Below are 25,839 nucleotides of genomic sequence, written 5' to 3'. Positions count from 1 at the left end.
AAGGAGAGGGCATTCGTGAGGCTTTTTTCTACCTAGTTTTATCAGCTTTCTAATTAGCAGAAAAATAGAGTCAGATAGAGGCATTAAAAGCATTACTGTTGGGTGGAAGAGGTTTTTTTTTGGTTTGTTTTTGTTTTTTGGTCTACTTTCACAGAGATTTAATTGGGGGATATGAGAGAGGCTGGCCATCAGGCTTTGTTAGCCAAATGTCATTTTAGACCAGAGACTCCAACCTTTGTTTTACTTGTCTCTCTAAAATACTACTTTTAAAAACAAAGGGTATAAGCAACTTATAGAATTTGTTGTCTTAAAATGAAAAAAAAAAAAAAAAAAGCCTTGAAATATTCTATCGTGACTGATAGAGCAAACCTTGAAGTCAACACATTAGACTTTTTGATATTTGTTCCAGTTTTCTTCTGGCAAACAGAAGAATTTAATAAGAAAGGAACCCATGGTTCCAAAACAAATAGGGTATAAGTCCAAGATGTCTAAAGCTTGTGTGGAATCCCTCCGGTATTCATCCTACTGGGCCCCAGGGAAGGGAGGAGACAGAAGTCCATATCCCTGTTCCAGCCAGAGTTGGTTCAATTAAAGGTGAAACTGTCTGTCACACTATTTATAGCATGTTTATAGTATGATGGAAAAAACAAAAGACCATAGGTTTTAAAGCCTGGCCTTTATTCACAGATGGTAAAGACTTTGTTTTGTTTTGATTTGAAGAATAGACTCCTTAACATACTCTAAAGTTATTGGCATGAATTTTACACCATGTCATTTTAGCCAGTTGCTAACTTTTATTGTAATCATTCTTAATAATTTGTATTTAGTGTTGAGAAATCAGTGAAAATGTTGGTGCTTTAGGATGAAGACACCACTTATTTTCAGATAGTCTAGAGGGGCTTCAAGATAAAATATTGTGTTAGAAGTTTAAAAAAATCATTTTTAATGCTGACAAGATTGATTTTCACTGGCATTTCCAAGGAACTTCAACCAGGTAAGATATTATTAATAACGTTTCCAGTGTAATTTTGTAAACTTTGGTTTAAGTTTTGGTTTATAATTATGCTACCATTTTCTCTAACGTCTTTTCCTCCATAACTTTTGAATTACGGTGTTGTTACTTTTTTGGTTTAAGGATATAAATTCTTTTATTTTTGATACTATTGCACAAGTGACTGTTGTATCTTACCTTTACATAGTATAATAAAGAAGGTACATGTGGGTGAGGCATGCTGAAGGCTTTGAGGAACCTTTGTTGTACTGTATGTTTGACCTGGGATATATTCATTAAAGTGAAGCTGCATTTCAGGGACTCTGTTCAGATGTATTTCTTGTTTGGGTCTCCCTGGCTTGCTTTAAAAACAAGCCTACTGATTTACCTCTTTAAAACCTGTAGAGAAGATGGTATGAAATCAAAATTATATGCATTGCTCAAGCACTAGTTTTTTGCCCTGTTTTATTAGCCATATTTATCATATGACATTTCATTAAATAGAAGCATTATCATTGAGATAATTGTTTCCTGTTTTTGTATCAAATAAATTTACAACGATTTTTAGTCAATGTTCTCATATTTAATATTTAGGAAAATATGTATCAGTGAAATGCATAGTTTGCTCCAATTGAGCAGTTTTGTTGCTAACTGAAATAGTACCCTGAGTGATAGCTTTACAGATAGCTACCTTCAACCCATAGAAATGACATACCTGTGTTTTGGAGGAGGACTCAACTTTGGTGTGTCAATAACTCTCATAGAGTATGCCAAATTTCTGGGAGAGGTTTGTAATATAAATCAAAGTAACAGAAATCTAATGTGATTTTTCCCATAAAACCAAGGTGAAAATCAGGACTTCCATTACTGACCTGTGGACTGTAGGGCTAGAGTTGGTTTTTTTTTTTTTTCCCCCCTAAACAAATGAGTGAAGCACTGTATTTAATCAGCTGTAAATGTGTATTTTTGATCCTGCTGGATTGTCTTTAATATATACATGACTCATTTCAGTACAGCAGCATAATAGTAGCAAGATGTATGAAACTGTTTAATGTATGTTAACATAGTCTTATACATTTCTTAACTGAAAATAAGATGATTCTTGCCCTATTTTTTAATGCAACAGATCAGAATTTGAAATTATACTATCAAGTTAATAAAATGCAGGATGGCTTCTAGGAGGGGAGATCTGATGGTATCTTTGAGAAAATTTGTTAAGACTTAGGGGTATATGGTGTGCCTTTTTTTTTTTTTTTTTTTTGCAACAATTGCAGAGGTTTTAATTCTCAGTCAAATAATTAATAAAAACTATGGTGTGCCTTTTTTTGGTAAATTATTGAGGGATATCTGTTTGGTGGTCTGTGTTATAAAAATTTGCTATAGAAAGCATAGCCATCAACAATCAACTGGTTGGCATTTCTGCTGTGTTTGAGTTTCTGCTTTCTGGAGTTGCCATCCCATCAGCACAAATAACTTCACCTTGAGCCATAAGGTTGTATAAATCAAACTAACCTGTAAAATCCATGAATCGATTTTTAGAAGGCAATGGATCTCCCTCTCAGCCTCCTCCCCCTCCTTGCCTCCCTCCCTTCCTCCCTCCCTCTTCCCTTCCTTCCTTCCTTCTTCCTTCCTTCCTTCCTTCCTTCCTTCCAACTTCCTTCCTAACTTCCTCTTGTCATTGCTTCGCAGCAGCAAATAGCCCCAAAACTCTAGCTTGATGAGTGGCTATTATAGGCTGAGGGTCCTTTGGTGAATTCACAGAATCAAGTCATTCTAGTTCAGTTACAAGGCTTGGATATTGCCCCGTGGTTATTTAGAACATGACTCCCTGGCACCTATCAACCATTTAAAAATCTTCATCAAGTCTGGTGGGGTTTGGGATACAAATATTGGAGCATATACTTGCAAATTAGTGTATTTCTTCTAAGTGCTTTCCTTGGTTGTTGCCTTCAGAATCAGCTTACTAGCTGTGGGAGAAATTGCCCTGTTGAATTATAGTCAAGGATACTTCCTTGATCTGCTTTTTTTTTTCCTCTCTGGCCAACCTGCTTGTAGGACTCTATGTTCTTGAGTCAATGGGTAAATCAGAGAGGAAGCTGTATAAGGATGAGATCAAGTCAGGGTGGGATAGAAGTTAAGATATGTTGCTGAAAGTCTCTGCTGAATGAAGATAGAGCCTGTTGGGGGTTGACTGAGGCTTATTGTATATGGGTGAGGGAATTTCTATACAGGAGCAGACTGATAAGGTATGTCCACTTATAAGCAATAACTTGGAAGGAACGGACTCAGCATAATGAATATTAATTGTGGATCAGCTAATCATTGAAAATGGTTACCCATAGCTGCACTGGGTCACTTATATCTAGCTTCACCTTGAGCCATAAGGTTGTATAAATCAAACTAACCTGTAAAATCAATTCTTAGAAGGCAATGAATCTCCCTCACAGCCTCCTCCTAGTTTTCAAGATGAGCTAATCTTCAAAATTGAGCTAGAATATAGAATATAACAGATGTAAACTCTTTATCATCACTCCAACACACCTCCAATTTACTCAACTCATTTCAGTGTGGTCTTAGGCTGAAGTTACTGAGGAATCTTGTTTCAAATCAGCCTAATAGTTAAAGAGTAATAGAAGTAATGTTGAGGTATTCAGAAATGATATATTGCAAGTTTAGGAGCAGAGCAATAGAAAAAGATACTCCCAGTTGACACTTGGAAACTAGAAGCAGATAAAGTAAGGTCAGAGTCCCTGTCTGTCAAGGAGGTGGTTATTTTATCATTGGTTAAAGGAGTAGACTTTATTCCCCATCTCTTGGTATTTGACACTTTCATTGGGCATCCTTTTTAGGCTTTTAGGAACAGACATCAAACAAGAGTATGTTACAATAATTTCTATTTGTGCAATCACCAGAAACTACAATGCTGATTTGCAAATTGCGCAATAAGTTTTTATGTATTGTACTTCATTGTTGTATGTCTGCCGGACTTTGAGTCCACTACTGTGAAGCAGCTTGTAGCTTGCAGCTTACTTTGCTGTTTGAATTTATTAGCACAGTTGGTTTTGTGTTGTCTTTTGCTTTATTTTGTTTTTTTAGGGTTATGATTTTCATGGTAGTGACATAATGAGATTAGTCTGTTCTAGATATTTCTTATAGGAAAAGTTTGACAGTTATCTGGTGGATTAAGTTTGAATTTTGGACCGAATCCTACTCCTTACCAAAACAATGAAAAGTAACTGATATTTAGGTGCTGATGCTTAGAAAGTTCCTTCCGTGACCGTGTCCATGTTTTCTTGGCAGGGACTGCTTGAGCGGTAAATACATACTTCTTGGGTTATTTTGCCTCTTGGATTATGACCATTTTGTTTTGTTGGTTTTTTTTTTTTTTTTAAATTACAGTTGCTGAAACTACATTATAATAATTTTTGTATTGTTAAAATACGTGTTAGACATAAAGGAAATTTTTAGGGGATGATTGTAACTCTAGTCCTTTAAAGGAAATTAATGTTTTATAAAGTAATGTAGTTTAGGGGCTAAAGGAAGTAACTTTACCCAGTTGGTGGAGGAAGAAAGAGCAGAGTGACTGAAGCAGTGAGAAAAAAAAATGGTTCATTGAAAGAGTGATCACAGCTGCTCTGACAAGGGTGAGTGTGTGTGAGAATCTCTACTGCAGTGGTGCTCAGACTTGAGTGGGTATGAGCATCACTAGGAGGGCTTGGAAGAACAGATTACAGGGGCCTCACCTCCAGAGTTCCTGGTTCATTCAGTCCAGAGGTCTGAACTGAGAATTGGCATGTCTCACCAATTTCCCAGGTGATGCTGATTTTGCTGATTCATGTATCAGAGGTCTAGTGTAATTGAATTAATGGAGTCTTAGTTAATAGTAATAGTAATAATAGTAGTAATAATAATAACTGTAATAGTGCTAGTAACGCTGCAAAAACAGAATGTGCTTAAAGTTTGTTTGCTGGGGAGGGTGACCAACTCTTGACTAAGAAAGGATTGAATTGTGATTACATTGCAGAAATAGTACAAGTAAATAAATGATATAGTTTAGAACTTACAATATTTCTAAATTTGGTTAATTGATATCTGGTGCAGATAATAGCTAATAAAATTTTTTTTAAAAGAAACAAGAAATGTTGAGTTAAAAAATAGGCATATGCTTACATATAATTTCTATATGGTTCATCTAAAACAATCCTGTAGTTTGTTCAATCCAGATGTTTGACTACTGCTTCTAGAGATTTGAGACCTTCATTCATTTAATGCAGCAATCTGGAGAGAGGGATTGAAATTTTTAATTGGGACCTAAATGCCTGGATAGAAAATACCTAACTGTGACCTCTTTGAGGATGTCTTCATTTTATTCATGCTTGCGTTTTCAGTCCTGGTGTGTAGTGAGTGAGTGAGAGGACAGCAACATACATGTTGGAAATAATTGGGTGGTGGTGAGAGGAACCATCCCAGGAGATTAACCCATCTCAGGAATTACACTGGCAACTTGAAAAACTTGCATATTAAAATTTAAGGTGCAAAAAAAAAAAAAGAGGCAAAAGGAAAATTCTACTAGAATTAAATAAAATCTGGATTTTTAATATCACAGCATTGCTAGATTTTGATAGTCATAGCACATTATCTAAACAAAGCTAGGATTAAAGCCATGAATGGTGTAGAGATAATAAAAGCAGTAAACTAAAATATGAAGTCTAAGTAAAACATATTTGTAAAAGAATTAAGAAACTTCCAAACTTATTTCATTTTGATAGTTTAGCAGTATAATGTTATCTTAATCTTACAATTTTTCAAGGTCTTCCTTTACTTGCTATTATCAGTGGCAGGGACATACTATCTATACCCTACTCAAGTTCTATATCCATAGGATGGTGGGAAAGGTCTTTGAAGGCAGACACCATGTTTAGTATCTCTAACACTTAACTCTTGGTTAGTCAGAAATTTTGGTCAAATGGCATCTTCCCCTTGCTCCCTTTTATAGTGTAAGTGCATGAAAACTGTTGGCAAGGTATTCATTTATTATGGCAAATGTTTGGGAGGAATTTAGCATAAATGCAAGATATATCATATTTGTCCTGCACAATAATGCTTTTTATTATTTTATGGATGAAAGTAACTTTTCTAAAGTTAGTTACTACAGCTAGTGTATGTCAGAGCCTGGGCATAGAACTCAGATTAGCTGGCTCTAAATCTGATTTCTCTGTAAAATTGGACTATTTCAATGTACTGTGTTTTTTTCCACATGAAAAGGGATATAGTGCAAGGAACACCCAGGTGTGGGAGACCCACATCTCGGTTCTTTCTGACTTTCTGTTTCAAATCCCAGACACTTATTCTTCTCTGAATTCCTCTTAAATTCACTCAGCATTTAAAGATTTTTTTCATTTATTATATAAGTAAAAATTTTTATTTTTGTTTAAAAATAAGAGAAAAGTAAGCAAAAAGAAGAAAGTACTTTTCATGCATTTCCCAAGCACCCAGCACAGAGTGCTGAGCATAGGAGCCACTAATAAATACCTATAGATTGAATGCCTGGAATTAGCTCCCTGACCTCTGGGTAAATTGCTTAAGATGTCATATTCCATCTGTAAAGAACGGTAGCTGGCAGGGCTCTTGTGCTACTTATTTCCTTATGTTATGGATTTATGTGACATTAGCAGTCTTTCAGTGACTTGGTGAAAGGTGTTAAATAAATCATACCTTTGTTATTATCTCCAAGGAAGAAATTCTTTAAAATTTGCTGCCTTTAAATATGGTACTGGTCTCTTTCATAAGTGGGGAAGAAAATGACTTATTTGCAATGGATGATATATGTTTGTTTGAGGGGGGGGCAGTATGTGTGAGAGCAAAATATTTATTTACAAATAAAACATCAATACAAAATACTAAAAACTCCCCGTGATATTTCATGTTCTACTGTTTAGTCTCCACCCTCCCCCAAATTACAGTTAGATGGATTCAGAGTTTATCTACCAGCATTTTTTTTCACGTAAACAGAATAACAAGAAAAAGGAATTGATAGGATAGGAAAAGCTTATTTGATTTCTCTGTAGTCTTCCTGGTTGGTTTTATTTACTCACTGGGCATGATATGGGCATAGGTATACTAATTCATATGGTCTACTTAGTTAATTCAGTGGTATCAGTGCCATTGTCAAAAAATGTGGCTATTAGGAAGATAAATTAAATTAGGGAGTTTTCAACATAGAAAATGCTAGTATACCAAGAGAAAAATTTTTATAAAATTTAAGTATAACTGTTGTCCCATGATAAATAAACTAGACTTTTCTCCAGAAGGGGTTACGATACCACCATAATATTAAGCAACTCTTCCTTTTCTTTCCTATTCTTTTCTTTCCTATTCTTTTAGCATTATTTTATACTTCTTCTGTTTTCTTAATAGCTGAGTTTGTATTTCCATTCTGTAGGTGGTATGTGTACATAGAAAGAAATATGTTCATCCATTTAGTTAAATCCTCTGCTAGAATGGGTTGGTTCTACTAGCTAGCCATTCAAACCAACAAATAAAAAAGTACTCTGGAAGCATAAATTGCTCAATTATTGTTTGTAAACTCCCTTTTCCTTTTAGATAAATGAATTTGGCTATAATAAAATTATGTAAAAAGTTAACTGAAAGGCTCTTAGTAAAATTTATATTTCTGCTAATATTGGACATTTACTAAGTCTAGAATTTATTTTAAAATATGATATAACAATAGGCTTTTAATGTGTAGTTGTACACTTAGGGTCCAGTAGTCTCATAATAGGAGTGGTTCTCTGTAAAGAGACTTCACAGTCTCCTTTGGGACTTTGCTAACCTTCATTCAGTTTTATAATTTATCTTTTGAAACTGACACGGTTTCAGAGTTTCATAGTCACAGTTTAAGAGGAGGGAATTTTCTTCTGTTTTACACCAAAAGAGTGAATATTAGCTATCTCTTCAAGTTAGGGTCTTAATTATTCTCTTGTTTAAACTTTGCCTGTAAAATTTGGTGTGAGTTTTGTTCTCTTTGGCTTTAAGATTCATCCACTGGCAGGAGTCTTACTTAATCTTTCTGTTGAGCTGTTTCATCTTCTTGAATAGGGCATCAACCTATTCATCAACCTATCTTTCATATGGGCATGCAGTTCTGGAATACTTCAAGATTGACTGCATTGTGGCAGGGTGTGTCCTAACAAGATTTTTTTGTGTGCTGCCTCGGCATTCATCTTACTCTGGCCAAGCCACTTGCCTCAACACTGACTTTTGACCTAGTTAACAAACAGCTTTCCACCCCTGGAGCCTAAACTCCCCAGAACTCAAACCTTCATCTGTGGCCAACACCCACACTCCTTACCCGGAACCCACAGCTGGCCCCAAATGATAAAGTAACCATCTCTACTGCCTTCAGACTTCTAGAACCTCTCCCTTTTTGCACTCGTTTGCTTTAAATTAACCAATCCTTGATTCCCATGGGAAATCTACTACCCTTATCCTGGACCACAATAAAGGCGCAAGTCCACAGGCCCCTCTTTGTTCTGCTTATGTGCCCTCCCCCCCCCCCCCCACTGCTGGTTGAGCTACTCGAGCCAATTGAGATTCCCATCGATCCCTCATGCACCCCTATCTGCCTGGACTTGTGAGTAATAAACTGTCTTTTCTCATGCATTGCTGTTTTTATTTCTCATTGTGTCACATTAACCTCCACCCAGACCCAAATTTAAAATCCAACTTAACCAATTGGGAGACAAGGTACATTCTATTTAAAAAGCAATGTAATACGATTCAATGCGATTAAGAAGGGTGTTACAAGTCCAATATAGTAAAGCAGTAGCACTCAACAGCTTTTACATAATGTGAAATGCTTAATGTGCAAAAAGTTGATTAAAATTTTTTTTTTATTTTGGCTTTTTGAAAGCATGGTGTTTCTCATAAATGCTGCTGGAGTGTGCTGTTTCATTTCTTAATACTTGAGTTGATGTGCTCCTTTAACTAAATTATAACAAGCTCTGGAGGAAGCAAATTCCTAGTTTGATTTATACATGTAGAAAGGTGTCTTAGTAGATCTAATTTGACTTCGTAGGAAGAATGGGAACAAAATGAATATCTGATTTACAGAATTTTGTAGGGTCTGGGAATAGCCTCAGTTAAAGAAATTCAGTATTTGCTTATTTCATGGTTAATAAAAGTAAAATTCTTCTCTCATTAAGGAAAAGCCTTTAGCAAAATGCATGTAAAAAAAAAATTCAAGTGTGGTTCTGAATTTTTTTTCTTTTCCCAATTTTCTGATGGCATTTTAGTATATGTGGTATTTAGCTGATAGATATTTTATGCTTAAATGAAAATACTAAAAAACAAAAAGTGTTTGCCTTCAATTTAGTATAGAGGTAGCACATATGACTCGGCTGCAGAATGATAGAATTTTAGATTTAGAAGTAGCCTCTGCAATGGAAGCAGGCTCCTTGGGTGACAGAGGAGAGTCAGAGTGCATGAGTGAAGGGATTCTCCAAAGGTCAGATGGCTAGTCTGTTAGAAAAACTGGGAACCAGAACCTTGCTAATATTTCTTTTACTATACCACAGGACTCAAACTCAGATTACATGTCCATTTTCTGCTTTTTATTTTATTGCAGTATTTCAACATTACTACTATATAAAACATGACCTTGGAGGCTTTATTTACTGCCTTTTCACACTGTGTGCTAACTTGGGCTTTATGAGTTTGAAGGTGGCTGACTGATGTTACTTTTAATGGTGAATTGAGCTGAAAGAATTCCAAAGTGAAGAATATTTTATTTCATTTGTCCCTGCCAAGGATCTTTGAGGTCAAAAATAAAAAACAGATCTAAGAATGGTTTCATTAAACTGCGTGCAAAGAGCGTGTATCAATCTTTTTTTTTTTTTAAATGATTTTTTGGTATGTCCAAAATAAGTTCTCTAATGTTTTTGTTTTACATTCTACTACTATTAGATAACTTGTGATTTCTAGTTTCTAGAAAGTGTTCTAAAGCTTTATAGGGACTATCTCATTTACACCTTTAACATGGTCTCTTAAATCACACAGGTGTCTTATGTTACAGGTAATACTGTTAGCTCCCTTTTATAAATGGGGGAACAGAATGTATTATGTGTGTGTCAAAGGGGGAATCTAAGTAAACCAAGGAGTCCTTCTTCAAAGCTCGGGCTCTGCATCACTAAGCTGTTCTGCCTTCGTGTTACATCTTCCTCTGCCACAAAACACTGCCCATTTGCTAAACTCAAGTTTTAAATGGGCCCTTGATTTAAGTTACAATTCTTAGAATAAACTTCAGCACTATACTTGAAAATTCTTACATTTAATATTTGGGATATGGTAGTGACATCTGTCAAGAGTCTTAACCTTCAGCTTCCTTTTGCCTGCCTTTATTCATATTCAGACTCAATTTTCTGCCCTCCCCATTCTCCTTGGCTTATTCAGGGCAGTAGTCAATATATCTTGTACATTATTTTAATAGCTTTATTTTTACTCTCAAAAGAGTAAATAAGTGATTCTCTGTTGCTCCCAAATCAGATTAAAGTGTCTAGTAGGCGTCTAAATTCTAGACCAATCCCTTGATTTTTAACTTCCTTTTAGAAAGCTTATTTTCTTAGAATCTCAACTTAAAAGAACCATTAAAATATCCAATATTCATCCAGTGGAATGTTTTCATTCACACCAGCTTATACTATAATCATCTCCTACTAAGCTTTTTTTAGAATCATTACTACTCATTAAGATTTTCTTTTCTTCCTCCTTTTGCAATACTACACCTGCTTCCTTTAAAACAAACTAAAATTAAATGCCATTACTGACTCTTTCTACTTCTCCCTGTTTGTTCCAAGTTTTTCAGTTGTGAATACCTACCTATGAAATTGACTATTAATAGTTTTTGTGTTTATTTTGATTTTTATTTCATTTATGTTTGTACTGTTTACCCCTATTTAAGTAACTCCTGGAATTTAGAGACCATGAGATATTTCTATACAATTAACAGTGCATAGTAAATCAGAAAGAATTTTGTAAAATTTGACCTGAAAAGAGTTAAAGCTGTGCTTTCTCCTATTATTATCTATCTCTATTTAGCCCAAAGTCTTGCCAGAGCAGAGCTACAAATCTGACTGAGTGATCTCTGTAGCTAACTTTTTTTAAATACAGCTTTAGTGAGATATATTCACACACCCTACAGTCATCCACAGTGTACAACTGGTTATTCATAGCACCATCATACATTTGTGGATTCATCATCTGAATCAATTTTTGAATCTTTTCCTTACTGCAAAATAAAAATAAAAGCAAAAAAGAATACGTAGATCTTTCCATCCCCTCCATACCACCCTATTCTTCATCTAATTTTTGTCCCCATTTTCCCACTCAGCTGTCCATACAATGGATAAAGGGAGTGCAAGCCACAAGGTTTTCATAATCACACAATCACACGGTGCAAGCTACAAAGTTACATAATTGTATTCAGGAATCAAGGTCACTGGGTTGCAGTTCTACAGCTTCAGCCATTCCAACACACTAAAAACTAAAAGGTGATATCTATATAGCACATAAGGATACCCTCCAGAGTAACCTCTTGACTCCAGTTGAAATCTCTCAGCCACTGGAACCTTCCTTTATTTCACCTCTCTTCCCCTTTTTGGTTAAGAAGATCTTCTCAATCCCACAGTGCTGGGTCCAGGCTCACCCCCAGGAGTCATTTCCTGCCTTGCCAGGGGGATTTACACCCCTCGGTGTCATGTCCCATGTAGGGGGGAGGGTAGTGAGTTCACCTGCCAAGTGAGCTTAGAGAGGGGCCACATCTGAGCAACAAAGAGGCTCTCTAGGGCTGGGGCAGGGTGGCGGGGAGACGACTCCCAGGGACAATTATAAGTGGGCTTAGCATCTCTCTTGCAGCAACTAGCCTCACAAGGGAAAGCCTCCAGATCGAGTGCTTCAGCCCGCTGAATTGGCAGTCCTCAACGTTTGTGGTAAAATCAGCAATAACCCAACTGATTGTATGCTTCGGAGGATTTATGTTCTGTGAATATATCACAATAAAAAAAATCAGCAATAACCCAGGTGGGGAAGTTCAACATTTCCACATTTCTCCCCAGTTCCTCAGGGGAGAAATAAACTTTTACTCTCTGCCATATCACTCTGGGATGTATTGGGATTTCACCCTAGCCTGCATGAACTCATCAAATCCCACTTTCCTTTCACAGCTCCATGCACCTATGGTGTTCAAGCAAACTGATCATACAGTTTAAATTATTCAGTGTGTGTAGCTCACATTTTTTTGGGGGGGGTGAGGGGGGTGTTTAATTCAGTTTTATTGAGATATATTCACATACCATACAATCATCCATGGTGAACAATCAACTGTTCACAGTACCATCATATAGTTGTGCCTTCATCACCCCAATACATTTTTGAACATTTTCTTTACACCATAAAGAATAAAAACAAAAGTAAAAAAGAACACCCAAATCACCCCCCCCCATCCCACCCAATCTTCATTTGGTCCCTGTCTCCTTTTTTCTACTCATCCATCCATGCACTGGGTAAACGGAGTGTGATCCACAAGGTTTTCACCATCACACTGTCACCCCCTTGTAAGATACATAGTTACACAATCATCTTCAAGAGTCAAGGCCACTGGCTTGGAGTTTGATAGTTTCAGGTATTTACTTCTAGCTATTCCAATTCACTAAAACCTAGAGAGGGATATCTATATAGTGCATTTTCTAGTTTGCTAATGCTGCCAGAATGCAAAACACCAGAGATGGATCGGCTTTTATAAAAGGGGGTTTATTTGGTTACACAGTTCCAGTCTTAAGGCCATAAAGCATCCAGGGTAACACATCAGCAATCGGGTACCTTCAATGGAAGATGGCCAATGGTGTCTGGAAAACCTCTGTCAGCTGGGAAGTCACATGGCTGGTGTCTGCTCCAAAGTTCTGGTTTCAAAATGGCTTTCTCCCAGGATGTTCCTCTCTAGGCTTCAGCTTCTCTCCAAAATGTCACTCTCAGTTGCTCTTGGGGCATTTGTCCTCTCTTAGCCTCTCCAGAGCAAAAGTCTGCTTTCAAGGCTGTCTCCAAAATGTCTTCGTAAGCTGAAGCTCCTCTCTCAGTTCCAGTGCATTCTACAAAGTGACCCTCTTGGCTGTAGCTACTCTTCAAACATCACTCACAGCTGCACTGAGTTCCCTTGTTTGTCAGCTCATTTATGTGGCTCCACTGATCAAGGCCCACCCAATGGGCGGGCCAACACTGCATGGAAATTTTCCTGTTAGAGTAGTCACCCACAGCTGGGTGGGGCACATTCCAAAGAAACACTCAAAGAATTACAATCTAATCAACACTGATTACTTTTGCCTACACAAGATTACATCAAAGATAATGGCGTTTGGGGGACACAATATATTCAAACTGGCACAGTGCATAAGAATGCCAAGCAGAGTGACCTCTTGACTCCATTTGAAATCTCTCAGCCATTGAAACTTTATTTTGTTTCATTCCGCTTCCCTCTTTTGGTCAAGAAGGTGTTCTCAATCCCATGATGCCAGGTCCAGGTTCATCCCTGGGAATCATATCCTGTGTTGTCAGGGAGATTTACACCCCCAGGAGTCAGGTCCCGTATAGGGGGGTGGGCAGTGAGTTCAACTGCCGAGTTGGCTTAGCTAGAGAGAGAGGGCCACATCTGAGCAAAAAAGGCACTCGGGGAGACTCAGGCACAGTTAGCCTCTCCTTTGCAGCAACGAGCCTCACGAGGGCAAGCCCCAAGAAAAGAGGGCTCGGCATACCAAACCATAAGTCCTCAATGTTTATGAGAACATCAGCAACAACCCAAGTGAGGAAGTCCAACACTTCTGCATTTTCCCCATCTTCTCAGGGGGGCCCTGCATATATATTTTTATTCTCTGCCTGAATTACTCTGGGATGTGTCGCTAATTCACACTAACCTGTGCAAACCTACCAAATCTCATTTCCTGTTCAAAGTTCCATGTAATCTTGGTGTTTGAACAAGCTTACTGTACAAGTTAAATTGTTTAGTGTATGTAGCTCACTTTTATAGTCAGCTTAGGGAGAAAAAAGTAGATAGCTACTGTATTTAGTAGGAGCAAGCGAGAAAAAAAATCCTACTCTGTAAATGTAATTTACTTTTATGATATTGGTACATTTTTATAATGTACATACCTTTGAACATTGGTTTCAAAATTTATTTTAGCCACAGCATACTTTATTTCAGATAACCTTAAGGGATCCTAATACTGTATTTAAAACTCAGAATTGGCCCTTAGACTATTTAAATTTTCATTGTTTAAGGCAAGCACCTATTGCTTTTGTAAACCCCCTGAAACATACTGCAGAGGTATAGGGTTCCGTAGAATCCAGTTTGAAAACCTTTCTTTAGAAGGATGGAGATACAGGTTTTTCCCTTATTTGAAAAGTTTGAAAGATTGCCAGGCTAACCAGGAACGACATACCTATATGCACGCTGTATAAACAGTTGTCATCATATTAGCACCACCCTCATTCTATCTTAGTTTGTAATTTCTAATGGATCTTAAATCAGTTAGGATACTTAGAATAGACTATCTCTGTGCCAAATGCCATACAGGAAAAATAAAAGCCCACAAGACGCTGAAAATAAATCTTTTTAACCTTAGAACAGTTAAAACAGTTTTGGATAATTGTCTTTTGGTGAAGTTGGATTGTGGTCACCTCTTATGCTGTCTTATTTTTTTCAAAAGTAGGAAATGGAGTTTAACTTTGACTTACTATATTTGATTATTTTATAACACATTGCCATTTCTATCACCCTAATGCAGTTAATAGTTCTCCTGTGTATAGAACCATTTCATTGCCCTCTGCTTTGGAGAGGAATATGTAAAGGACCAGTATTAAAAATAGAATTGCATACTATGTAAGAAAATACTGGTGTAGCACATTTACAAGTGTTCTTTATATACCATATGCTTTAAAAAGATAAAATTCTTTTTGCAATTGAAGAATATCCTTTAAATATGAATATATATGCTTGAGAAAGTTAAAACATCTGTATTCTGATATTTTGAATGTCATCCCTCTTGTACTTTTCCTTTGTTTCCTGAACCATGTAATTTTTTCCTTGTAGTACTATTTCCTTCCCTTTGAATAGATAGCTTTTCATTGTGATCTTTCTTTTACTCACACCTCACTTAAAATACCTCCTTTTGTATGCTTACTGTTCCTTAAGCCAGAGATCTGTTATTTACCATGTTCAGGCACTCTGGAACTTCAAAGGGCAGGTATTTTAGAAATGAGTATCATTTGAAATTAAGTTATATAAATACCCAAAGAAGAATGACATCTATTTATAAAATACTCATAAGAATGCAGATTTTATGAGGTGATGTATTTATTTCTTGGGCGTTGGTAGCATTGGAGGAATTTAAGATTTGGAGAATTTAAGATTTGGGAAATGTGATTGTGAAATCATAAAGCCAAACATGTATTGTTATGAATGGTCAACTCAAAATGGAAGAGATTACAAATAGAAAGTGTTCAGCAGGAGGAAGTGGCCTTCACCTCAATTATAGAGGAAAAAAAGGTATGGACTAAGTAGTGCTGGAGGTGAAAAATGACAGGTTTTCTTTAGGTTGCTTACACATCTCCTTCCATAGGCAGTATAAAGTTAGTTTTTTCCTACCAGGCCAACACATAACCTGCTCCTTTTATCATTCAGATGTCAGCTTAAATGTCACATCCTCAGAGAGGGAATGCTAATCTAAAATGAAAGCGAGCTCCCCGTTCTCCTCACATCAGCCTGTTTTATTTTCACCCGAGCACTTATTACTCAACACTTAGTTTCTTAATATTTTCTTGTGTGTTGTCTTTCTTCCGCCTGCTCCCCCTCCCTGATTAACACCAGTGGACATAATTTTAATCAGGGCAGGGACCCTGTTAGTTGCGTTTATTGCTCTATCTCTAGCCCCTAGAATATAACCTGCACTTAGCAGACAGTAAGTGTTTAATGAAATAATGAGGTGACAGTGTCTCTGCTTAGGTTGCCGTCTGCTTGTGAGCAGGGCTTCACCTTAGCTTTGTATCCCCATGATTGTAATGCCCAGAATAAAGCCTGTTGGATTGAGTTAATTAGGATAATATTAATGAGGAAAATGAGCTAATATTAATGAGAAAATAGGATAATTTTCTAATGAAGATATTAAAAATTTCCTTTTCCTCTAAATATAAAAGCAGCACCAGTCTTGAAAGCAAGGCCAGTTGTATTGTGTGGAACTCTGGGTAAAACCTTTCTGCCAGAGTGTTGTCCCAAGTGTCACTTACTTCTGCTACACCCAGAGGTCATGAGGTAATTATTTTAGGAAGTGAGATTCTTTAATGGCTTTTTATATATTTGATTTAAAAAAACCAAAACCCATAGAATGGAATTGTTTCAGTGACCAGCTTTTTGGATGTAGTAATACACAATGAAATGAAGATGCTACTGTCAAAACATTGGGACCAATTCTTAATTACTTTCCTAGAAAATAATTTTCCTTGTAGTTTGTGTTGATTTTCCAGATGGACCTTTTGAAATATGACTATTTTACCCAAAGTTTAATTTTAAAAACTGATCATCATCCTTGAGATGGAAATCTTAAGATCTTTCCATTTGAATGATTCTCAGTAAAATGATTAGATCAGTCTCTGGTTTGGACTTTGTCTGAAGATGGAGATTTGCTGTTTCCCATCAAATTAGCCTAGAAATATATTTCCAGTAAGGCACGTCATTTGAAAAGGTGCAATATGTTGATGAGGGAACTTGGGACAAGTTGCTAGGAGAAGTGTTCTCAATTTTAGGGCAAGATGTAAGCTTGAGGATTTAATATTTTCTAGTTTTGGACGGTTTCTGTATTTTGCTGCTTGCGTGTTCCTTGAATAAATGATTGTGACGACAGTCTTGTTTTAACATCATGGTTCTGTTCCCTCAAGATGAAATGTGTTGACCTAACCTCAGCTAGATGGGCTTGACTGACTCTAATGATGTAACTCCTCAGAAAGCTAAACATGTTGTACATACATATATATTTTTAAATTCCTGTTCTTTTACCCTCTGGAGAGAGAGGCAAGGGATATTCTGAGTATGTAAGTAAAGATTTCAAATCACTGACAAATGAAGTCATGTTATGTATCATTATTAAGATTTTTGCAATGTGGCCAATTTGAGTCTTGAATCCTTATTTCAAATCTAGGGGGTTTTCTGTAACATTTAAAAATTTGTGTAATTCATTTTTTCACACCTGGTCTTTTATAGTTACAATGTTGGCACAAAATTTTGAGTGGTATGAAGTTCTCTATAAATTTTATCTGTATTGTTTTTTTCTCATCTCTTACAGTGTTTCTGCTTATAGTGACTGTTCCATTATTCTGAGTTTTATTTTCCTAATGCCTTTACTCATCCTTTTTGTATGTCATCTCACCCTTACTTCAAGTTATTACCTCATACCTCTTTCTCACCTGCTAGGCTTATTCCATACTTTTCTGTTAAACTCATGTTAAAATTATGTTTCATTAATTTAACCTAATTTCATAAACTAAGGTCTGGATTCTTTTTAGGGGAAAAGGAGGAGGTGATAACAACACTAATGGGCAAAACATATTTTTTCATCATTTTTGTTGTTTAGTAATACTCTTGAAGTGGCTGAATAGAAGCAATGGTGGAATTTTTTTTTCTTACAAAAACAAAAACAAAACCTAACTGTTGATTTTTGTTCTTTTCACAATGTCATGATTGTAAAGACTTGGGCCATGTTTAGTGGTAGTGCGGTGAGTTACTCCCTGGTACTCAGACTTCCAGACGCTAGCACTAGACTTCCAGACACTCATGCAGAACTTGGGGCAGCAAGATTGGCAGTGCAGAACCCTTTTTCACCATATCTCCAGGGCTCTGATGTGGTGGAACTGGAGCAAGAAGGGATGAGGTCCAAAATGCTTAAGTAGAAAGGGACATTTGGCAAAAAGCAGTGGTAGTAACTACTCTATATATAGAGAGTTTGGTGTGTTTCCTTCCTGAAGAGCTCTGTATGGTAAATAAAGCAAAACCAATAATTATCAATGGGTAACTGGCCCATGTCTTTAACAAAAGTATTCAGATGAGCATAAATCGTAACATTTAAACAAACAGATAGAGAAGCCTTTAGAGGAAGATGGGAGAGAGTCTATGGAGAAAAATCTACCAGATTTTTTATTGAGGATGAGGGGCAAAACTGTTGCCTAATGATAATGAATGAAAGTCTTCTGGATCTAGAAGAGGGTTTTTCTTTTCTTTTCTTTTCTTTTTTTTTTTGCTAATAAAAAATAGGATCTTTTAATTTACTTATTTAATTTATTTATTGTGTATATTTATGTCATTTATGTGTAAGGCCAAATTCAGTTATTCATCAAAGGAGCACTTATTTCTCTGTACTGAGCATAGCTCTTTTCAAGTTTTATATTTTTCTTCTGAAGGAAGAATATTAAAAACCTCAGATAATGTGTAAGTATGGATTTGGCTTTTTCTATGTTAACCAAATCATGACCTTTTTTCCTTTCCATGTGTTTTACTTTGCATTCTTTTTTTGGTTCAACTTAGACGTTCCACAGGTCAATAATCAAAGTGCATACTTAGTATCGTATTACCATTTTATATATGGATCCACATTGAGTCTTTTATTTTGAAAAGGTATTTTAGGAAAAAAAGCTCCTTTGTTTACAAAAACTTTGGTCTGTTCTTCTCAGCCATGAATTTTGGGTGTTATATGCTGACACCTGCATAATGAAAGTGGTTACATGTACAGAGTGGGTTTTGAAGTCTCCCAGCTAGAGTCTTGGAGAGCACAGGTAGTAATGTGTGGAAAGAGAGAAAAGGGGAGCTGTTATTTATGGCTTAGAATGTTAGTTTTCAAAATGACCTGAGAGATCTTCTGGCCCCTTGGGTGACTCAATTTCTTAGAATGTGGTACTATTAGTAGCAGAACTAGTCCTCTGTAGGGTTCTTGGCTTTCAAGTGAAGATTTCTCTTTGGCAACACTTTTATCACCTGTACCAATTTTTTAAAATGTATGTTGGTTGTAGGGAGTTTGGAGAAGAGTTTGTCTGACCATTGTCAACTCATCACTGCTGTTGGGAAAGCAATTTCTAGCCATAGTAAATTGTGAAAGACAGCATGAATCTCTAAAAAATCCAATTCAACAAACATTTGTTGAACACCTATTATTTGATTCAATGTTAGTTCCTGGGGTTACAGAGATGAATAATGATGTGGTTGCTGATCTCAAGGAGCTTCGTCTGGTGGAGGAGTTTGAGGGGTAAATGAATGTTTTGCTCCAGCCTGATAAGTGCAACAGGAGAAACTTAGAAGTAAAAGCAACAAGGGAGACCTGAAGGAGCTGGAACTTGGGCTGGATTTTGATGGAGGAATAAAAGTTTCTAATGATTCTTACTGAATTAATATGCATAGTTTAAAGAAGGAATATTTATTCCTCCCATTTTATTGTCACCTTGAAAAATAATTTGATGGTTTTTCAAAGACGAATATCCCCTCAGTAACTTCTGAAAGTTGGCCTTTTGCTACGTAGCTCTTAAGGATTATCTGATTCCTGAGCAATCAAGAGGAAGAATGAGTTGACAAATTTAAGATGCTTACATCTTGTAAATGTGACACAGTGGCCAGTGATCCTACAGAAGGGACTCTTAATGAAGTGTTGCTGAGTGACAGAAGGTGATCCCAGCCTTGGTTCTACCGGTTTTAAAAAATTAATTGCTTTATGTCTAATATATTATCCACACTGGCTAAAATGTTTCCTGGTTTTAATTCATGTTTCTTTTTTATAACTAGGTTAGAAACTCTTGTTGATGATTCTGATTCTAAGATACCTAAATAAACTATTTCCCTTAATTTGACTTTCTTCAGATTAGATCTGTAAGTTTGCATTTGTGTTGTTACTGCTTTTCTGGCATGTTTATTGTGTATATAAAGTTTCTACTGTTTGTTTCTAATTAAGAACTCAGCATGCTTTACAGACTGTGTTCACTGTTATTTATGAAAATATTGCATTTAAAAATAATTGAGGTATAAGTTGGCAAAAATTCAATTCTTATTCTTATAAAACCAGATTTCTATAGACTATTACTACGTAACAGATCATTTCCTTTGGAGGGTTGGAAAAAAATCTAAGACCTTCAACTGTAAGATGTGCTCACAAACAGCTGTTTCCTATAATAGGAGTAATTTGTATGCTAGAAGAACAGCTATAACTTCTCTGGCATGTTCTGCAGCCCACAGAATAAACTTCCTTCAGATGACATTGGCATGATTAATCCCAAGCAACCTGGACACTGCTGTTCTTAAAAGGGACTCTGCAGCCTGGTAACATCGTTTATAATACTAGCCTTCTAGCTGAGGTGGGGTAGGGTGGTGCTCAGTGCGGTTATGGCAAACCCTCCAGTGTTCAGAGTATTTGAATATTCATAACTGATTGGCGGTGGTCAGTTGATGTAGTACTGGAGCCACCATGAGTCCTTTTGCTTTTTCATTTTTTATTAGTAAAACTTGTAAGATTAGGTGAGGTGCCTCATTCCTGATTTATTTCTTCCTTATGTTAGTGTAGGGAAATTTTGCTGTGATAAGTGAAACGAGACTCCCAAGTGTTAACATCTTGTCTTTAGTACACCTCTTCTAACCATATTAATACTCATGGAATTTCTAATCAGTTTTCATGTATATTATCATCATCGTTGTCTTGTTATAAAAATGCCTTGCACATGTATTTCCCCATGTGTAATCTCCTTGCATTCTGATGGCCATGCTTATAGATGTGTATATGGTGAAATCCTCCCTTTTAACGAAGAAGGAAATGGAGGCTGTCTAGAGAATCCTCAGTGAAGGGCCCTGGACCTGAGTCTTCTGATCCAAATCTAAGGCTCTCTGCTTACTACCTCCTTCTTATTTTCATCCAAAAAAGTTACACAATTGGGTATTTTATGAGTTAGATTTCCTGCCTCACTTCAGTGACTTAGTGAGAACTTGATGTGTACCAGGCCCTGAGTGGTCTTTTACATACATCATCATATTTAATCCTCAGCAGCTGTCCAGAAGAGGAACCCAATGTTCAGAAAGGTGAAGTAACTTTTCAGGGGTAGTCCCACTGTTCTGAGAGGGATCGCAAATTGGTACCCAGATCTGCTGATACTGTAGCCAGAGCCCTTGATACTCTTTATCTTCTTGAGATAAAGGCCATTTCTGCCCTTGAGCAATGAAAGGAAATTAATAGATGAGATTCCTGAATTTATGGTAATAAGGAAATCTGTTAAGTGTCAAACCAGAGATTGGGACATTTAAATGCTTTGGCAGGGTAAAAGGCAAAGAGAGAGTAGTACTTTGTAGTCTGGAGAGGCTTTGTGAGGAAATGGGATTTGAATCAGCAGGGGCTACTGAGTAGCCTCAAGGCGAGTTAGAAGGAATAACAGGAGGAGAGAGCACAAGTGGGAAATACTGGGCATATTTGGGAGAAATCAATGCATTTGAAAGAAGCACAGCCAGGTTTGGCAGGTGACAAAAGGAAAACAGCTGAAAAGGTAGGCTGGGGTCCTGCTGAAGAGGATTTAGGGTACTGGTGTTATGTGCCCTGATATTCAGCATACACATTTTTATTTCTTTGTGATACTACCAAAATGCAATTCTTCACTAGAATAATTTGAGTTGACCTGTAGTTGATTTTGGTTTAGTGGAAATTTTAGTGGGACGAAAGCGTATTTATCTTCTTAGGGTCTCTCTCGTTCTCCAAGACCTTGCCTAACAGTCTTGCTTCCTTCCCACTTCATAAGAAACACAAAGGCTTTACTGTTTCTTATATATTCTTATGATGTGCCTAGATTTTAAATGTTTGTATGTGTACTAGTATTTCAATCAGCATTTAAAGGGGAACAGCGCAGGAGGAGTGTAGTGAGATTTAATGGGTATCAATACCATTGGGAGACTCTAGGTTTGAGACTTTCTAAGGTTGGTCCTGCCATGTGTTGTTATAAATATTGGGACATTTCAGAGAAGTGAAGGTTTAAGGGGTGGAGTGCTTTACATCAAAGACCAGATGTAGATAGTGTATTTCTCAGGAAACACTGTCGTTGTTTTCAGGCTTTGGGTCATAAGGAGCTATCCTCAGCTTCTCTAAAGCCTTTGGTGCAGAATGATATAACACCTGGAAGTCATGTCTTCGATGATCCTGGTTGACTGTTAAGAGCTCCCCTCTTCCCCTCACCCCCTTAAGATTTTAATAAATCACTTAAATATTTACTTTATGTAGGAAACATTATTGTTACAATTTCTAGAGAAGAAATAAATGATAGATAGGAACTCAACTGGGGAGTTGGCAAAGAGTTGTGATAGTTGTGTTTTAACTGGTAGAATGGGATTTTCTTTTTCTTTTCTTTTTTTTTAAGAAACTAGGATGTATTTTTGTGTATTCTCATCTTACCTGTTTTCTTTTTTTTTTTTTTTAATGTTGCAGTGTGCAAAGATCCACCTTACAAAGTAGAAGAATCTGGGTATGCTGGTTTCATTTTGCCAATTGAGGTTTATTTTAAAAACAAGGTATGTAATCTTTACCCATTAATCTTCAGTAGAAGATCCTCCATTAACTAAGTAATGTTTAAAATAAATTTGATTAAAAAGTACTTGTATCACTGGATGATTTTTAAATAAATGTTAAATTTGTCTTCTAGAAATCTTGGCTATCGTTCCCTTAATTATAGAAGAAGTGGCTAGAGAGAGATAATTTCAGTTATATGGAGTCAGATTATATGAAATTCAATCAATGTTCCTTTTAAGGGAAAAGTCATAACCATTTTGGAAAAGAATAAAATTAACATGTTTGTAAAACAAAAAAAATAGTAGTTATGGTTTTTCAGAGAGATGTTCCTTTTCTCATTTTCATATTTGTAGAATTTTTGAGGCTTACAAAGAATAACCTCATTTTATTTTTAGCGGATACTCACATACATGGCGCATATATATAGTTATTTCAACTTGAGATGTTATGAGTTCTACTGTATTTTGAAAGTTTTCATCAGCACATATTTGGCAAAACATACAGACTGTGTGATTTTGGAAGAGTTGCTCAACACCTGTGGGGCTCACTTTCCTTATTTATAAAATGATAAAACGGGGATAAGATAATTAGTACCTACCACATAAGGTGGCTATGAAGATAAAAAATAAATCTATGTAGAGTAATTAGAACAGTATATCATATAAGTAAGCATTTAATAAATTTTAGCTATTATTTTTAATCAATATGCCCCCCCACCACCGCAAGTTATCATAGTTTTTAAAACTTGCCCCAAAGTGAGATATTTCACTGTTAATAAAGCTATTCTATAAAGGAGGAATGTATGGATGACAGGCTAGATTTTATTTTCCATGTTTTCTTGTTTCTTTCTGGCTTGTCTCCTTATGTACCACTCTCCTGCTACACTGCCTCCCCACAAACTTGTCCCCTGAATAATTGGGATTTTCTTAGATGTATATTTTTGGGACATATTTGGCAGTAACCTATTTCTGTATAGTTAAATTTTTGAGTGCTTACTTCGTCTTTGGCCCTCTGCTGAGCCCTTTTCATATGTTATTACGTTTAATAGGTTTATAAAAACTTTTAAGAAGTTAGTGCTATCATTCCTACTTTATAGGAAGGGATGCTGAGTCACAGTTGCGTAGATTGCCTAAGGCCACACACAGATGACAAGTGTGAAAATTCTCTCTCCGTTGGATAGACTCTTAACTTCCATGCTGTAGAAGCAATGAGTTTGCTAGAATAAGATTACCTTCCTCAGATGTGCTACCACTGAATTGTCCACATGGTTTTTCATCAAATCAGAATTTGTTGAGGTGCATTTGTATCTAGCCATGTGATATGGCTTTACATTGATGTATTTATGTACTGATTTTTTTTTCTCATTTCAAGCTGTATTTCCCTTAAGAAATGTACGTTTCATTTCTTTTGAGTAGTCATCATTTTATTCAGCCCTGGCATTTACTCAATTCTGTCTTGAAGAATAAACAAACATTACAGTACAAAAAGTGTTTTTCACAGTTTTCATGGGAGATGAGGGAAAGTACCAAGAAGATTTCCACATGATTTTGGAAGAATCCCACTACTACATATTAAAGATATCATCCTGTCCTTGGTCCCATGCCTATCCTTTGCTTCTGATGGAATAAGTTTTGCTGATTTATTTGAGAGGTCAGAAGTCAAGAGGGTTGGTAAAGAGTCAGTACTTTTTTTCAAGTTCCTGTATATTTATCTGTATTATTTCATATTTGTGCTCAACAAAGCGAGCCTTTCTGTGTGTTTCAGAAACTCTAAATATTCATGATGAAATAGTCCATAGTGGCACTTCAGGTTGAAAGGACCCCATGCCTCTCTTTTATTCTGTCCTCAGAAAAAGTAAGAGAGTAAATGTCCAGGACTGAAGCCTCTGCAGAATGAGAGGGTAATTTGATATTGCCAAAACTGGATTTCCAGGTTTAGGAAATGTATTAGTTTTATATGTAGAACAAATAGATGCTTTCTTGTTTGAACTTTGAAGAAGAATCTTTTCCAGGTATGTAAGTTGATATAATATTTATGTCTACCCTCTAAGAGAAGATATTCAGTTAGCCAGAACACAATTTGATGGGTACTGTTACCTTACTCAAAAAGTGGTATAAGTCTTTAAAAATAAGTCTTTAAAAGAAAGTTGCACACAGGATTCATAGAAAGAGTTACTTTCTGGGGTCCTTACCCTTAGTTTCTTTGAAAAGTGATTTTTTTTTTTTTTTTGGTTTAAACTGTTGTAGACTGTAAAGTGATATTATTACCTCATTCTTTTTTGCTAGTAATTAATTACATTCACCAGTATCTTTTTCTCTTTAAAAAAGTATACAGTTAATATAGCAATATATTCTCCTAGTAAAAGTGCATGTGCTAAAACTTAGGAGTTTTACTCCCATGACACCATTTAATCATTGTTAACTATTTGGTATAGTCTTTCTAGGTATTTCCCCATGCATTTCCATAGATAAACTGTATATAAATATAGTGATTGGCAAGGGCATAATATGTTATGCTTTTAATATTTTTCTGTGACTTGCCTTTTATTCATTTAACAATATGTCTTGGAGAGTTTTCCAGGTCAGTATTTTTAAACACCTGCCTTGTATTCCATGGCAATGATATACTCATATGCAGATCATTTCAGATTTTTTACTATTATGAACAATGCTGCCATGAACATTTTATTATTTTACATATATATATTTGCACAAATATTGGAATATTTCTTAGAATTAGAATTACTGGATCAATTTCATATGCATTTAGTATGTTGATAGATATTGCCAAAATGCCTTCCAAAAAGATTTTACCAAATCACATTCCCAATTACAAAGGATAAAAGTGCCCTCCTTTTGTTTTCAATTAATTCTAAGATTGTGTTGACTCTTTTACAGTTTAGAGAAGAGACAGAAGTTAAAAATGATGATAATACAAGGTGAAAATTACATTAATAGAGGAATACTATAAGAGGAGTGTCTAATTCAGATTAGACTTGAAGAGTTAGAATTTCCAGAGGAGTTAATGCTTTAGCTGGGTCTTCAATAGTGAATTTGCATTAACCAGGCAAAGTAGGGAGGTATGTTGGAAGGGAAAACATTTTAGGCATGAACAGCCCTATGGGTGAAAGGCAAAATAGATGAGACAATATGAAGTATTTGGGAACTGCAAGTACTTCATAACTGTAAAAGGATAGAATGTTGTGAGAGAGCAAAGGGAATTCAGATAAGGTAGTAAAAG

At 36.1% G+C, this 25,839-nt stretch overlaps 1 protein-coding gene across 4 annotated transcripts in view; it reads left to right on the top strand.

Moving 5' to 3' along the window:
* MLLT3 (MLLT3 super elongation complex subunit) overlaps window positions 1-25,839 on the top strand; it is a 272,860-nt gene that overhangs the window by 142,784 nt on the left and 104,237 nt on the right. For all 4 annotated transcript variants that reach the window (XM_037851311.1, XM_037851307.1, XM_037851310.1 and 1 more), the window contains exon 3: window positions 22,519-22,601. In XM_037851311.1, coding sequence (XP_037707239.1) covers window positions 22,519-22,601 — 83 coding nt within the window. The remainder of the gene's footprint in view (window positions 1-22,518; window positions 22,602-25,839) is intronic.

This window comes from Choloepus didactylus, chromosome 10 (genome assembly GCF_015220235.1).
Source record: "Choloepus didactylus isolate mChoDid1 chromosome 10, mChoDid1.pri, whole genome shotgun sequence".
NCBI classification, from domain to species: domain Eukaryota; kingdom Metazoa; phylum Chordata; class Mammalia; order Pilosa; family Megalonychidae; genus Choloepus; species Choloepus didactylus.
This window is presented reverse-complemented; position numbering and strand designations above follow the sequence as displayed.